The sequence below is a fragment of the Idiotropiscis lumnitzeri genome, chromosome 9 (genome assembly GCF_059441095.1).
Source record: "Idiotropiscis lumnitzeri isolate Australia: NSW breed Sydney's pygmy pipehorse chromosome 9, RoL_Ilum_1.0, whole genome shotgun sequence".
NCBI lineage: Eukaryota > Metazoa > Chordata > Actinopteri > Syngnathiformes > Syngnathidae > Idiotropiscis > Idiotropiscis lumnitzeri.
In genome coordinates, this window is record NC_142399.1 from 13,370,303 (window position 1) to 13,383,951 (window position 13,649).

The following is a 13,649-nucleotide window of genomic DNA, read 5'->3' on the forward strand; positions in this document are numbered from 1 at the left end:
ACATTTATCGTGTTGTCTCTCTATCCATCTATCAATCTAACTGCAATATGGTGCATAAGTGGTTAGCATGTCTGCCTTACGATTCTTGTGCTTTGGATTTGACTTGAGTTGCTGGTGATCGGGCTTCCTCCCACATTTCAAAATCCATCCATCCATTATCTGTTCCGCTTCTCCTCACAAGGGTCACCGGGGGTGCTGGAGCCAATCCCAGCTATTGGAGTTACCCAAAAGTAATTAAAAGCCATCAAGATACACTATATTAATCATGATACTTGGATTACATTAGCAGTTATACTTTTCTAGCAGGTAACTACTCTGAAACAAAAAAAAAATCATTTGGATTTACTTCATTCGAACATGTACATTGTTTGCACATGTTTAAAATGTGGTAAACAGAATTTCCCCTCTTTTTCTCAAAAACAAAGAAATGATATGGATTACTTGAACATAATTAAATCATGTGCCACAGCAAATACTTTCCCACAGTGAAGTAACTGTATCGGAATACATTTTTCAGGTAACAATTCCAACCCAGTTACCAATAGTGGTTTATTTTTAATTGTGCTGCACAACAGCAAACCAGATAATAACGACAGGTGACATTATTCACCCCAACAAGCAATAGTTGGCCTGTTTCCACTCCCGAGGAAGTGAACAAGTCAGTCCGGCAAAGCATGTTGACTCAGAACAATTAACATTCTCAGAGGCAGTGCCTTTACCAGAATCCTTTACAGTAAAACCGGAGGAGTAAGTAGGCTGTTTCTTGCAGTCTGTCACATGAATGCCATGAGAATGACAGCTCTGTCGTTAGTGAGTCGCTAGGGGGCGCCCGTTCTCCCTTGTCGAAACGTCACAACGTCCGTGCCTGCCTGCGTGCAAAAACATCAGTGAACCGCCTCCGACTCTGCTCCAAGGTATCTATATATATATATACGACACTTACTAACATTGTGAACATAATGGCCGTTTTGCCGTCCACTGACCAACCTTGCCTCACATGCAAATAAACATCGCTGTTGTAACTCGTGTCCTTTTCTCCTCGGTTAGGGGCCATGCGCTAAATAAGAAGGTAGCGTAGTTTAGCTTTAGCTTAGCCGACTCGGCAAGAGTCTCTCACACTATCGCTTGAATGTGGAACGAGATAACGTCAAAATAGTTTGTGACTACCTAGCTGTCCTTCTCAGTCACGACAGTAAAAAGGGGGTGTTAAAGCAAACTAACTGTTAGACGACGCTGTGGAAAGGTGTTACTGCTCTGTTCCACTGAGTCCAATTAGCTAACAATGTTCATGTTCCTAAATAAGACACATGATCTCCAGTGACACTTTGGATTGTGGACCCATTTCAGCACCTCTTAAGATGTGGTTGTACTTTAACATGCTGTAGGTGACAACGCATAGTCTGCACATGCCGTTTTGCAAACTCGATGTTGCCTTGTCTTGCATTTGCGTGCAAAGGCAGATGTGTACTGTACAAAACACTCATAAACAGTATGTGTGATGACGTAAAAGAATCGTTGCCAAGATCTGGTGTTACCCCTCTGATATGAGGGCTTAAAATAGAGGGGGTCGTTTACGGGTGTATTTTTGAGAGCAAACAAAAGGTTGGAGGTCAGCAAGAAAGTGGGGCATTGAACAGTAAACTGTTTTGTTGTTGGGTGTCCCCTTGGGGGTGGCAAGCCTCACAGTTCTGAGGGAGAGGGTTCGAATCCAGGATCCGGCAACCTGTGTAGCTTTTACATGCTCTCCCTGTGCTTGCGTGGGTTTTCTCCTGGTACTTTGGTTGCTTCCCACGTCCCAAGAACATGCTTTTTGTTGAGTTTGTCCTGTGAGTGGGAATGGTTGTTCTACTTCAGGGCATACTGAATCTGAGTATCCTAGTTGGCAACCAAGGAGGACGCTTAAAAGAGAAAATTCACACTGTCCACTCCCCTTTGATTTAAAACAATATTTAATGACATTTCTAGTAAATACTGACGCATGTAGACTGACCAAAAGGAACGCGAGTACAAAATGCACACTTTGTCAGTGAATGGTGGTGATGGAATGTGCACAGGGGGTGTAAAAACAGCCTTGATTATTGATCAATTGAAGTGGATAACATTCTAAATATTGAATAGTAGATATTTAAAAACCAAGAACATGTGCATCACATTTATTTATGAACTGTGCAATGGTGGCCTGGTCAAAATAGCATCAGTGAACTTCATATGGCCATCAAACCACTGTCGGACCCCATGCGGCCATTTCAAATTATTTTCTTTCATCATTTAGTTGTTGATTCTTTATATTAGGCGTAGCCCTGAGTGAGATAAGGCATAGCCCTGAGTGAGATATTCCAGTGTTCAAAACCACTGTGCCGTGTAGAACATTAATTTGTCATGTGAGACTATCAGGTGTTCCTTCCCCTAAATGTTTCAAAATTATATATTTATGACAAAAATATATATCTTTGTTCAGCTATCTATCTATGATAGCGACATGTTGTGACAGGCAGAGCAATAAAATATTTTTTCCAGTGGATGGCAGAAGGTAGAATTGTATTTTGGATCCATTATTCTACCATTGTCAAGAGATGATCAGAGTCTGGCCACTAAACTACACAGAAGCTCTCTTGTATTATAACCAAAAGGCCGAGTTAGCACAGATTCCTGCTAGCTAACAGCAGTATCAGCGTCAGCTTCTGATAACTCGCACATAATCAAATATTTGGGGAAATTGCCAAAGTAGCTGTTGGGAGTTGGCGTATTTGTGTTTGGCAATCTGCTGCATGTACCACACTAATGAATCGGCACATCAGTTGTGTAATTTGACGGCTTGATGATGAAGTGCTGGATCCACTAGTGAAAATCTTGATGGGGTTTTATGCTCACTTTTGTAGCCCATTACCCATTCACAACTCCCGAGTTCTGCTACCCAATGGCATTCTGACCACAGAATCGTAAAGATAGACGAAATTTGCATGAGTTGGAACTCCGCCTCAAAATAATTTTCTGCAATTCTCTGTCCTTCGTGTAATAAGACCGAAGAATGTCGGAAAACTGTTGAGATACATGGGAACTGTAATATGTCAAAAACACACCAGTGGACCTCGTCTGGACAAAAATGGTGTTATCCTCAATTTACGGTAATATTTTGTTGCTCAACATTTTCAGACAAACACAGCCATCAAACTAGTCGTGTAACTCATTGAGTCTTGCACCTCAGCAAGCATTTTGGCTCAGTCCTCGCGAGCAAACTGCTTCGGCTGTCTCACATTTTAAGGGTGTCTTCTCCTGACTGCAGCTGTCGGCATCTTCCACAGACATTCAACCAAAACACACTTATTGAGCTAATTATTTAGTTTCCTGGTGAGCTGACATCTCGCTAGATTTAGTAACATTTCCAAAGATGGTGCCTCGAATTCCAGTTTTGGATAGATTTTCTTTGCCCCATTTATCCTGCAAAGTCCAAATTATTGTCAGGATATTTTAAAAGCGTTTTTTTAACTCCTCGATTTGTGCTCACAGGTTTAATGGTGGAAATTGGCCTGATGGGGACAAAGTGATTGAGCCCGCAGAGGCGTAGGCGAGTGGAATGTTGCGCTGGTCGGTCCACCTTGAAGGAGGGCCACGGAGAGTCAACCATGCCGCTGTGGCCGTGGGGCACAAGGTTTACACCTTCGGGGGCTACTGCTCCGGGGAGGACTATGAGACGCTACGCCAGATTGATGTGCATGTTTTCAACACTGGTAAGTTTAAATGGGTAACCATAAATGTGTTTTTTTTTATTTTTTTTTCACTTTTTGCAAGTTCAGTTCAAGTCGTCCAGTTTCAACTGATATGTCCACTGTTGCTGCTATCTGAAAGCTTTTCTTGACTGTGGGTCAGACTGGAGTAATTATTCTCCAGAATGTGCTTGTGTGAAAAATGACATATTTTCCTTCCTTTTTTTGACTTCTTCTTTTAATTGAAGTGGTGAGTGTAAATGCACTTTCCGTTGTGCATTAAAGTAGAACGTTAAAAGTGCCGTCAAACTCCGATTTGTGAATTTTTTTCACCCCAAATAATGCATTGATTTGGTATGTTTTTTTGTTAATTGTGCCGACATTTTGCATGTATGACTTATCAATGGCTAAACAAATATTTAAATATGTTAGAAGAATAATGAGTTTCCCAAACATGCTTGGGAAGACCTTATCTATTAAAAAAAAGCACACCTGATCACTCTCCTTACTTAATTGTGTAAAAGGAGCCTGTAATAAAAATTGTCGCTCAGGCGCCTTGTGAATCTAATCTTCTAACAGTCTTTACTGTTAATAAATGTAAAGTAATAGATAAAATGTCAAATAAAAGTTAACCCCTCTAAAATGTTAACAAGTGGCAATGCTTAATGCAAGCGAGCCAGTCAGTGACTCACTGACAGCTGACACCAGCAGTCGTTTTATGACATTTTGCAAGAAAACTCTTGCGTGATATGCTATTGCTAACTTTTGTCACCTCCAGTTTTTTTTTTCTTTGCTTGTTGCCAATTTTAGGTTGAATTCCAAATTGTTCAACTATTAATGAAGTTCACTTGTCCAGTGACTTGCTTGAGTAATTACTTGTTGGGGTGTTCTAAAAGATCAGCGCAAGACAACATGAATATACTGTTAGCTCATTTGAAATGGAAATGAGAACATCTCCCTGCTATTGTTTCATAATTTCGTCAGGTTACTTGTTCTGCGAGTCTTCCCTTTGATGTCAGTTCCACAGCAGTGCCTGCTGTCTCACCGCCATACCTTTTGGTTGATTTTTAAAACCTTTTTCCACCCTTTGGCATCGACATCTTGAAATGAGTAATTGGTAAAATATACAGAAATAGCAACAGCAAAATAAATTGAAACGACACAGTTTAGTAAAATGGATCAACTTCCATCATCTTGAATTGCGAGGGAAGTTTCCCCACTTCGTGTTACTTTTTATTATTAATTTCTCACCTACTTTATGCCATAGTGTCCCTGCGCTGGATGAACTTGCCCCCAGTGAGGCCCGTGGGACATGAGCGTGCTCGTGAAGTGCCATACATGCGTTATGGTCACACGGCAGTGCTGCTGGATGAGACCATCTACTTGTGGGGGGGACGCAATGACACTGAAGGGGCCTGCAATGTGCTGTATGCATTCGATGTCAGTAAGTAGAAACCACTTACAATATGTCGGCAAAGCTTTCTTCGTGGATAGAATGTAACTTCCTTAAAGGGGAAGTTAACCCCCCCCCCCCCCCCCCAAAAAAAAATCTTTGCAATATAATGCTCTATGCGTCTTCATTCGTCTAAGCATGAAATTCTGATGAAATATGAGTTAAGCAACAAAATCCACCCGTTTTTAGCCATCGCGGGTGGCGGCCATTTTGTAATTTCAGTCGACCGAATGACATCACAGGTGTAACAACCTATCACAGCTTACCTGTTTTCAGACGCAGAGACATGATTGGTCGTTAGCTCAGGCCTGAGCAACTGTGATGTCATTTTTGACGGCAAGTGGCAAAATGGCCGCCCCCTGAGATGGACAGAAACGAGTGGATTTTATTGCTTGAACGCTTGAATTGCTTCAGTGGGCCTGTATAGATCATATTTTTGTAAAGAAAATTTGGGGGTTGACTTCCACTTTGTGTATGTGTCAAATGTTGCCCAGTCATCCTGGAAGGGGGATTCCCCCATATGTGGTCCCTTCTCAAGGTTTCTCACTTTTCCCCTAATGAGGTTTTGTGAGTTTTTCCTTGCCCTTCTGGGGGTTAAGATCGGGGATGTCGATTGTGGCTATGTAAAGCCCTTTGAGACTGTCTGTGATTAAGGGCTATACAAATAAAATTGACTTGACTGACTTTAAGGGCAAGAATGATAACAAATACTAGGAGTTTCCTTCCTGAAAAAAAAAAAAAAATCTAAAACTTTATAGCACGTTACTAGGTTGCGCTACTTCAGAGTTCTGCGGTTTGGGGTTCAAATCTCTGCTTCGGCATTCCTGTGAAGAGTTACTCTGGCTTCCACCAAAGTTTGAAAAACATGCTTGTTAGGTTATTTTATTTATTTATTTTTTAACTCTCCATATTGTCCTTATGTGTGATTTACGGGTGGAGTGCTTCAGAAAATCCACCGTTCATTCATAAAGTGCTGAGAATTCATAAGCTCTCCCTGTCCTGTAGATACCCACAAATGGTTCACACCCAAAATTTCTGGGACAATCCCTGGGGCAAGAGATGGCCACTCTGCCTGCGTTCTGTTGAAGGCAATGTATATATTTGGAGGATATGAGCAGCTGGTGAGTCTTTTTCCCGCTTCCTTTTGGCTAATGGAAATAAATCTGTTATGAAATGTGGTTGCACAGCAACTCCACTTGGGCAAACTACATGCCACTGACATGAAGATGAGAATTTAGTTGAAAAATACAATCTTTCAATATGTTTTGTCTCATAAAGTGTTCAGATGGCGACCAATGAACGCATGCTCAGTTGGCTCTGACTTGTTGGCTAATTGAGTTTCGTATGAATTTGGCATTAACCACACTGCTCACAAGTGAAAATTCAATTATTTAATTCATTTTTTCTCATGCGCTCCAGGCTGACTGCTTCTCTAATGACATCCACAAGCTGGACACCACTACCATGCATTGGTCTTTAATTGATGCCATGGTGAGTATTCAAAAAAAGTTTTCTATTTTTCTTTTAGTTCATCTCTGAGGGCTCATCTCGGTTAGGACTCGGGCTTTGAAACAGGAATTTCACAGATCAAGTCTATCTGCAATCAAAATAAATACATACATCAAATGGAGTGATGCTAGTCTGCTTATTGGCTACTTTTGAAGTGCACTTGGGCAAGGCAAACCTCGCTTTCTTGCTCAAGGGGTACAGTGTTTGTGCGCCTTATTTTAGTCTGACATCTCTCCTTGCATGCTTGTATGTGTTGCGCCACGCAAATATGCAGCATAATGTGAGTTGAATTTCCCTCTGAGGAATTGTCAGTGTTATGAATTAAGGATTAAATAAAGGTTGACGTCACAAATCATATATGTGGTTGGTTAGTTTCCTCTAAACTGATCACAACGTTCAAGCCACTCAAAGTTGGATTCGTGCAACTGCCTCGAGTTTTGAGGAACATTCTAACTAGAGGACTGTCCACCACAGTCCAAGAAATACCCGTGCAATAGCCACTATCTTTTTTTATCAGCATCTTAATACTACGCATTTCATCTGTCATATTCACAATTATAAGAGTGAAGTGTTACTAGTACACATTTTAACATATTTATTTAGATAATTTTGCATTTAACATCAATTTATTAAACATGACATGTTTTTATTTACGTTGAGTGCATATTTGAACATAAACACTTTTATAATGGTTATCATATGCTGTGTAATTCAGCTAAGTGATTTCCCATCTATGTGATTTTAATCACTTTCAGTTAAAATTCCTTGATTTGGATTTACAGTTATTTCAATTACCATCATCCAGCTGCTTCAAAATATTTACCTATCTGGCTAGCCGGTTTTGAGTTCTTTTAAGAATGTCCACTGGGTGGCACAATTTCCCTTCAAGTTTCATCTCTGTGGAAAAGACAATTAACAGTCTGATGTGGCGGCATAAGATCAAATGAAATCAAAGAAAATCAAAAGTGTAAATATTCAATGATTTTTTTTTTTCAACAAATATGCTCTATTTTTTGCCATTAGGGCATTCCAGCAAGCTGGAGGGACTTCCACTCAGCAACCATCATCGGGACAAAAATGTTTGTATTTGGAGGGCGAGGAGACCACTTTGGCCCATTCCACTCCAACAATGAGATCTACTGCAACAAGATAGAAGTGTTTGATACACAGACCAATACCTGGCTGAGCACCCCGCCAACACAGCTGTTACCTGATGGACGCCGAAGTCACTCAGCTTGTAAGCAACTCTTTCCCAGCACTGCACTGCTTTTCAGCTGTAAACCTTACAGTTCGTCTGAGCGGGGGTTTTATTAATGCAAATGTTAAAAATCTTCATGCTCAATTGCTAATACAGTTTCCCTCGCTTATCTATGTGCATATGTAGTTTGCTACAAGGGAGAGCTGTACATATTTGGAGGATACAATGCCGATTTGGACCAGCACTTCAACGATCTCTGGAAATTCAGTCCAGGTGATGCGTTTTTTTTTCTCCCCCTATCGTTATTAGGAGTGGGAATCACGATTCGATTCCGATTCAGATGTTCAAGATTCGGTTCGATTCTGCATCGCTGCATTGTCTTCCATTTTATAGTACATGTAAAACACAGGTACCTTTTTTAAAACAATTGCAGATTTAACGGAAGAGCAAGGATTTATATTTCACACTTTGACGTTTATCAAAGGGGTTTTGTGTCACCACAATTTTCAAAAAGTGTAAATGGCAGGATTTGTTGTAACAAAAACATGTTCAAGCTAGATTTTTATCTGACGTACAAATGCACATTTGTGCTATTTTTGTGGACCAACAGCAGTGGCTTTTTTAATTCCTTTTTTTTTTATTCAATCTTTAAATATCCATCATTAATATATACCTCTGAATCGATGCAGAATCTTTAAAATATAACAAATGATGCATCAACAAAACAATCACAAATCTCTCCCACCCCTATAGTTATTTTCAATTGTGGCCCATTTCCAGTGTTGATTTTTGTCTTTTGAAGCTTGTATTGACCTACTTTACAATTTCTTCAAACCTCTCCTTGATATGAAACCAACAATTTCATAGCTCTTATCTGCACAATGCGTATAAGTTTATATTTAATCTGCTGTACTATATACACTGACAGTTGGGATGTATGATATGAAGAGAACAACAAACCATAACGCTTTTCTCATCTGAATTGCAATGTATTCTGCCGTAGCAGTCATAGCCTTATTCTTGTGCCACTAGATGGCAGCACCTTAGTCCCAATCCCGATTATCTAAACAGGTTTTAATGGCCTGTTGCCAGAGGGATGGAATACCATTGACTACTTGTTTGACAACAGTCATACAGTGGTTATTAAAAGACTTCACACCCCTGTCCAAATTCTATGTTTTTATGATGTAAAAATATGAAACCAAGATAATTCATTTCAAACCTTTTTCCAGCGCTAATGTAACCTATAACATATACAACTCAGTTGAAAAATAAAAGACAACCTTAAGAGAGGGTCCATAAAAATAAACAATCATGCGGTTTCCTAAGTGTGTGAACTCTGTTATTCCCGACGATGTGACTATGTTCAGTTTGAGCCAACCACATTTAAATGAAGTCAGCACATAAATGCAACCATTTAAAGTGCCTCTGATTAACCCCGAATAAAGTACAGATGTTGTAGTCGTTTTTTCCTGATATCTGTTTCGTCACATCTGAGAGCACAAGTCATGCGTTCCACAGCATCAGGGTGATCTCATTGTTCAAATGGATCACTTAATGGGAGGGTACAAAAAATAATTCCCATTGCATTAATTATGCCATGGAACACAATGAAACAATTATCATAAAGTGGAGAAAATATTGCACAACAAAGACATAATTAAGTACTGAATGCCAAAGGCGTGCAGAGGCCTTGTCTACACCTAGCCAGTTTTTTTTATATATTATATTCCACCCCCTCCACTTCCTCGTTTGTTTAAAAAAAAACAAAGCCACACCAAACCATTGAAGTGCGTTTTCAAACGCATGCCAAGCCTGCAGGTGACAGTCGTGAGCCAAATTCTGTCCAATCAGAAGGAACTCACGTCCTTTGACGTCACTCTGCCTCTGCTGTTCACCGAGATTTCATCGCAAACAAAGAAGCAAGCAAAAAGAGTCTACCAACGTAATTTGGCGGATGTCCATGTTGTCTCTCATGCAAACACAAGTCGTGCAAGTGATGTCAGAGCATTTTTGCGCTGAGTAACGACGTAAATCTCCGGTTCTGACACAGCCAAACGTAGGTCCGCAGATGTCTGCTGTGGCCGGAGTTTTTTCATTTTCATGAAAACGTGTGGACGACAGGGCAAACTGCAGACTATTTCTTCCCGTTTGCAGCCTCCATGTTCTTTTCTTCTTGTATCTTTATTCTTTAAAAGGAAGCAGTATAACTGTCAAATGACCAGCAGACATTTTTTAATTTTTATTTTATTTCAGTGTCAAGTTGTGACTCATCTTTAAAATACTCCATGCAGTACACTAATCTGATGTTTTTCTGAGCATGTGTGGATGTTGTATCTCTAAAAACAGAGCCTCCCCCCAGGATTTATTTCAACCCTATATAACAAGGATGGTGACATGTTTGCAGGCAGTTTCGGGGTAATATATTAAATATATTCAAATATTCACTAAAAAAAAGACACTTCAAACAAACTTAAGAATATATTTATGGACATTTTGATTTATTCATAATGCCTCTTAACCACAACTATCCTCAAAGTCAAAGTGAGCAGTTTTTAAGATGAATTATTAACACTTTTGTATCGAGTTTTGCAGTTTAAAGGACTGACTTGTGGGTGATATATGGTATGGACACCCAAGTAGGACAACTAATGATTATTTAAATAATGGATTAATTTGTCAATTGGTTTGTCGATTAATTGATGAATAGAAAAAACATAAAACATTCCAAATTGACAATTCAAAATTGTGCAACCATAAATTATGATTCAGTTACCTGGTCGGTCTGTCGCATGTCAGAAAGTAGGCAAAAATGTTGGCCATTGGTTTCCAAAGTTAAATATTAGTCTACAATCTACATTCATGGAAGACGGCAAAAATTGAATATGTACTGTTGAGGGGCTGAAATTCTGAGAATTTTAATTATTGATTTAAGGTATCTCAACCATTATTCAATTTCCAAAATAACTATCGATTAATTTGATAATCCACTCGTTCTCGATTAATCGTTGCATCTGTACACCTATGAGATTTTTGGAAGTTTCATCAAAGAAAGTAATAACATGAATAATGCAGGTGAGATCAGTGAATTGCTTTGTATATGTAATGTGTCAATACTGTACTTTTGTCTCCCAAAAGAATCAACATCATCACTAATGTATTCTGTCTGTCATGTTTAAACTACACAGAAGCCTTTTTATGGACGAAAGTCGAACCCAAGGGGAAAGGCCCATGTCCTCGGCGACGACAGTGCTGCTGCATGGTTGGAGATCGAATCATCCTCTTTGGAGGAACCAGGTATAGAAAAACAATTATCGAACTATTTCCATTTCCAGTTCTGTTAGAAAAGCTTTGCATATTAATCATGACTAATCATTCTTTGATATACAATTACTCACCCTATTTATTATTATTCTCATGTGAAACACAGATTAGATTAATTTGAATTTAAAGCAAGACCAAAACTATTTATTATCGTCGTGGTAGACAGTGTTTAATGGCTGTTGTACACAGTCATTAAAATACTGTATGGAGTGTAAGGATATTATCTGTGTGTGTGCGTTTGAGTGTTGGTTTTCCATTTTTGATGGAATGACTGCTCTCTCTTAGCTACATGACAATGTGATGGTCTGGCTCCTGTAGATGGTAGCCTGGGATTATTTCATTGGTGGTCATAAGGCAGTAATGATAACTGGTACCTGCTAAGGTGCCACTGTGCTTTTTCTGGGCCAGTAGCCAGTGGAGTAATGAGGTAGCTAACGGCTTTTAGATGGCCCAGCATCGTCGGGACCCGGGCTATTGTTATCACGAGCCTGAGTTATCAGTCAAAACCCCGCTGGGAAAACCTGATAGCGTAGATGGGAAGGTTGTGGATAAGAGTCCTCTCAGCCCCACTACGTCTACCGGCCCGAAGTCCTTCAGACCTCAAATCATGATAACTCAGTCTAGATTGCCTTTATATTATCGGTTTAATTACAGTAAAACTTCTATTACTTACACACATGGACAAAATTGAAAGAAAACCCCACAATTGTCATAAAAACTAAAGTCAAACTGACAAATGTAACGACAAATTAAAAAAGATTTATCAATGAAAATTAGAAATTTCTTTTAAATTGTGGTTCAATACAACCTTTTAAAAATGATGGTACAATTGATTTAATATTTTTTTTTTTACACATAACAAATCTGTAACTGTAAATGACTGTAACTGTACAACTTTCACACTGCGGTTTGCAGCATATCTAAGAAGGGCACATCCAGGCTGGATAAACTGATCAGGAAAACCGGCTCTGTGTCCGGCATGAAGCTGGAGTCTCTGGTGATGGTGGCAGAGGGGAGGAGAGAACTTTGGACAAACTGCTAGATATGCCAGCCACCCTCCCTCTGCACACTGTCAACAGCAATCAGAGGAGCCTAGTCAGTTATAGACTGCTGCTTCCGAAGTGTTGGATTGACAAACTCAAAAACTCTTTTGTCCATCATATTCTACTACTCCTCACTAGAGGGGGAGGGAGGACGTATATTATAATATTATATATATATTTTATAATTATAATATTTCACTGATAGCCATTCGTCTATATATATATATATATATATATATACATATATATTTGTATTTTGTATATTTTCCCATTTTATTACCCCTATGCTGCTGTTCTATTGTGTGCTCTCATCTTGTGCTGCTGGGACTTTAATTTCCCTGAGGAAGTCATCCCAAGCGATCAATAAAGTCCGCCTAAGTCTCATGAGACTTGTGCACCTGTCAGCAGGTATTTTAGCATGTTCCAGATCCTTCCACAGATGTTCGTGTAGAATTTAGAGCAGTGCTTGTTGAAGCCATGTAATTCCGAAATGATGCAATGTTTTACTCTTAGTCATTCTTGCATTAATTAACTAGTCAGTTTTGGATTAGTATCCCCTTCGAAAACTCATGACCTGCGACCGAGACCAAGCTTTCTGACCGAGGTTGCACATTTGTTTCCAGTATTCCTTGATAGGCTTGAGATTTTTTTCTATTCTCGATTGATGTTTTTTTTTTTTTTGTTATTTTCGTTTACAATGGATCCCTCCTTGTTCTACTCCGATAAAGCGCTTGATCATACCATCTGATGCTGACCCATCTTGTCAACATTTAGTTTATAATTTCAGGAAAAAACAAAAACCTCGGAAAAGGTAATGGAACGTGAAACTGTCCCATGATAAATTTCATCAAATGTAGAGTTAAAAAAAACTTGTTAATAATATTCACGGTGATGCAACCATACAAATAAGGTCCCCATTTTACGCTTATGAAGTTATTGGACTGTGAAACAGTTGACTTTAAAAGCAAATGAGTAGGGCGTGATAAAAACTCCATCTTTGATAACTATCACAAATGCAAAATGAAGTGAACTGCAAGTGTATTGTTACACATTCAATTGATAGAACGCTCTACCCTAGTCACAGGGGATGATGTGCATCGCAGCACTAGAATTTTGAATTGAACCAGGAACCACTGAACGCTATTTTACGAGAAATAATTAGCATCTTGCAAAGTTAGCAATGCACTGGTTGAGCACTCTTTTGCACCCCCTTTGGATGTCCATGTCCTCAAGGTGGATTTCACAGAGTCTTGATTTCCTGTTGCGACTAGATAGAGCTTGGGTGGGTCCAAATGAGTTGGTCAGTGTGGTCGGAATCACCACAACGATAACGTGTGTTAGAGCAGAGAAAGCTATCAAACGCCACCCACAATAAATAATTGCTAACTTTGTCTGCATTTTTGTCCACTTGTACTTGA

General features: G+C 39.4%; 1 protein-coding gene across 1 annotated transcript in view; it reads left to right on the forward strand.

The window, feature by feature from the left end:
* The first annotated feature begins 774 nt into the window (after positions 1-774).
* klhdc3 (kelch domain containing 3) overlaps positions 775-13,649 on the forward strand; it is a 28,061-nt gene continuing 15,186 nt past the window's right edge. Inside the window, exons 1-8 of the mRNA XM_088305422.1 lie at positions 775-914; positions 3,508-3,728; positions 4,972-5,148; positions 6,163-6,278; positions 6,577-6,648; positions 7,690-7,903; positions 8,051-8,137; positions 11,053-11,161. Coding sequence (XP_088161548.1) covers positions 3,575-3,728; positions 4,972-5,148; positions 6,163-6,278; positions 6,577-6,648; positions 7,690-7,903; positions 8,051-8,137; positions 11,053-11,161 — 929 coding nt within the window. The 5' untranslated portion in view covers positions 775-914; positions 3,508-3,574. The remainder of the gene's footprint in view (positions 915-3,507; positions 3,729-4,971; positions 5,149-6,162; positions 6,279-6,576; positions 6,649-7,689; positions 7,904-8,050; positions 8,138-11,052; positions 11,162-13,649) is intronic.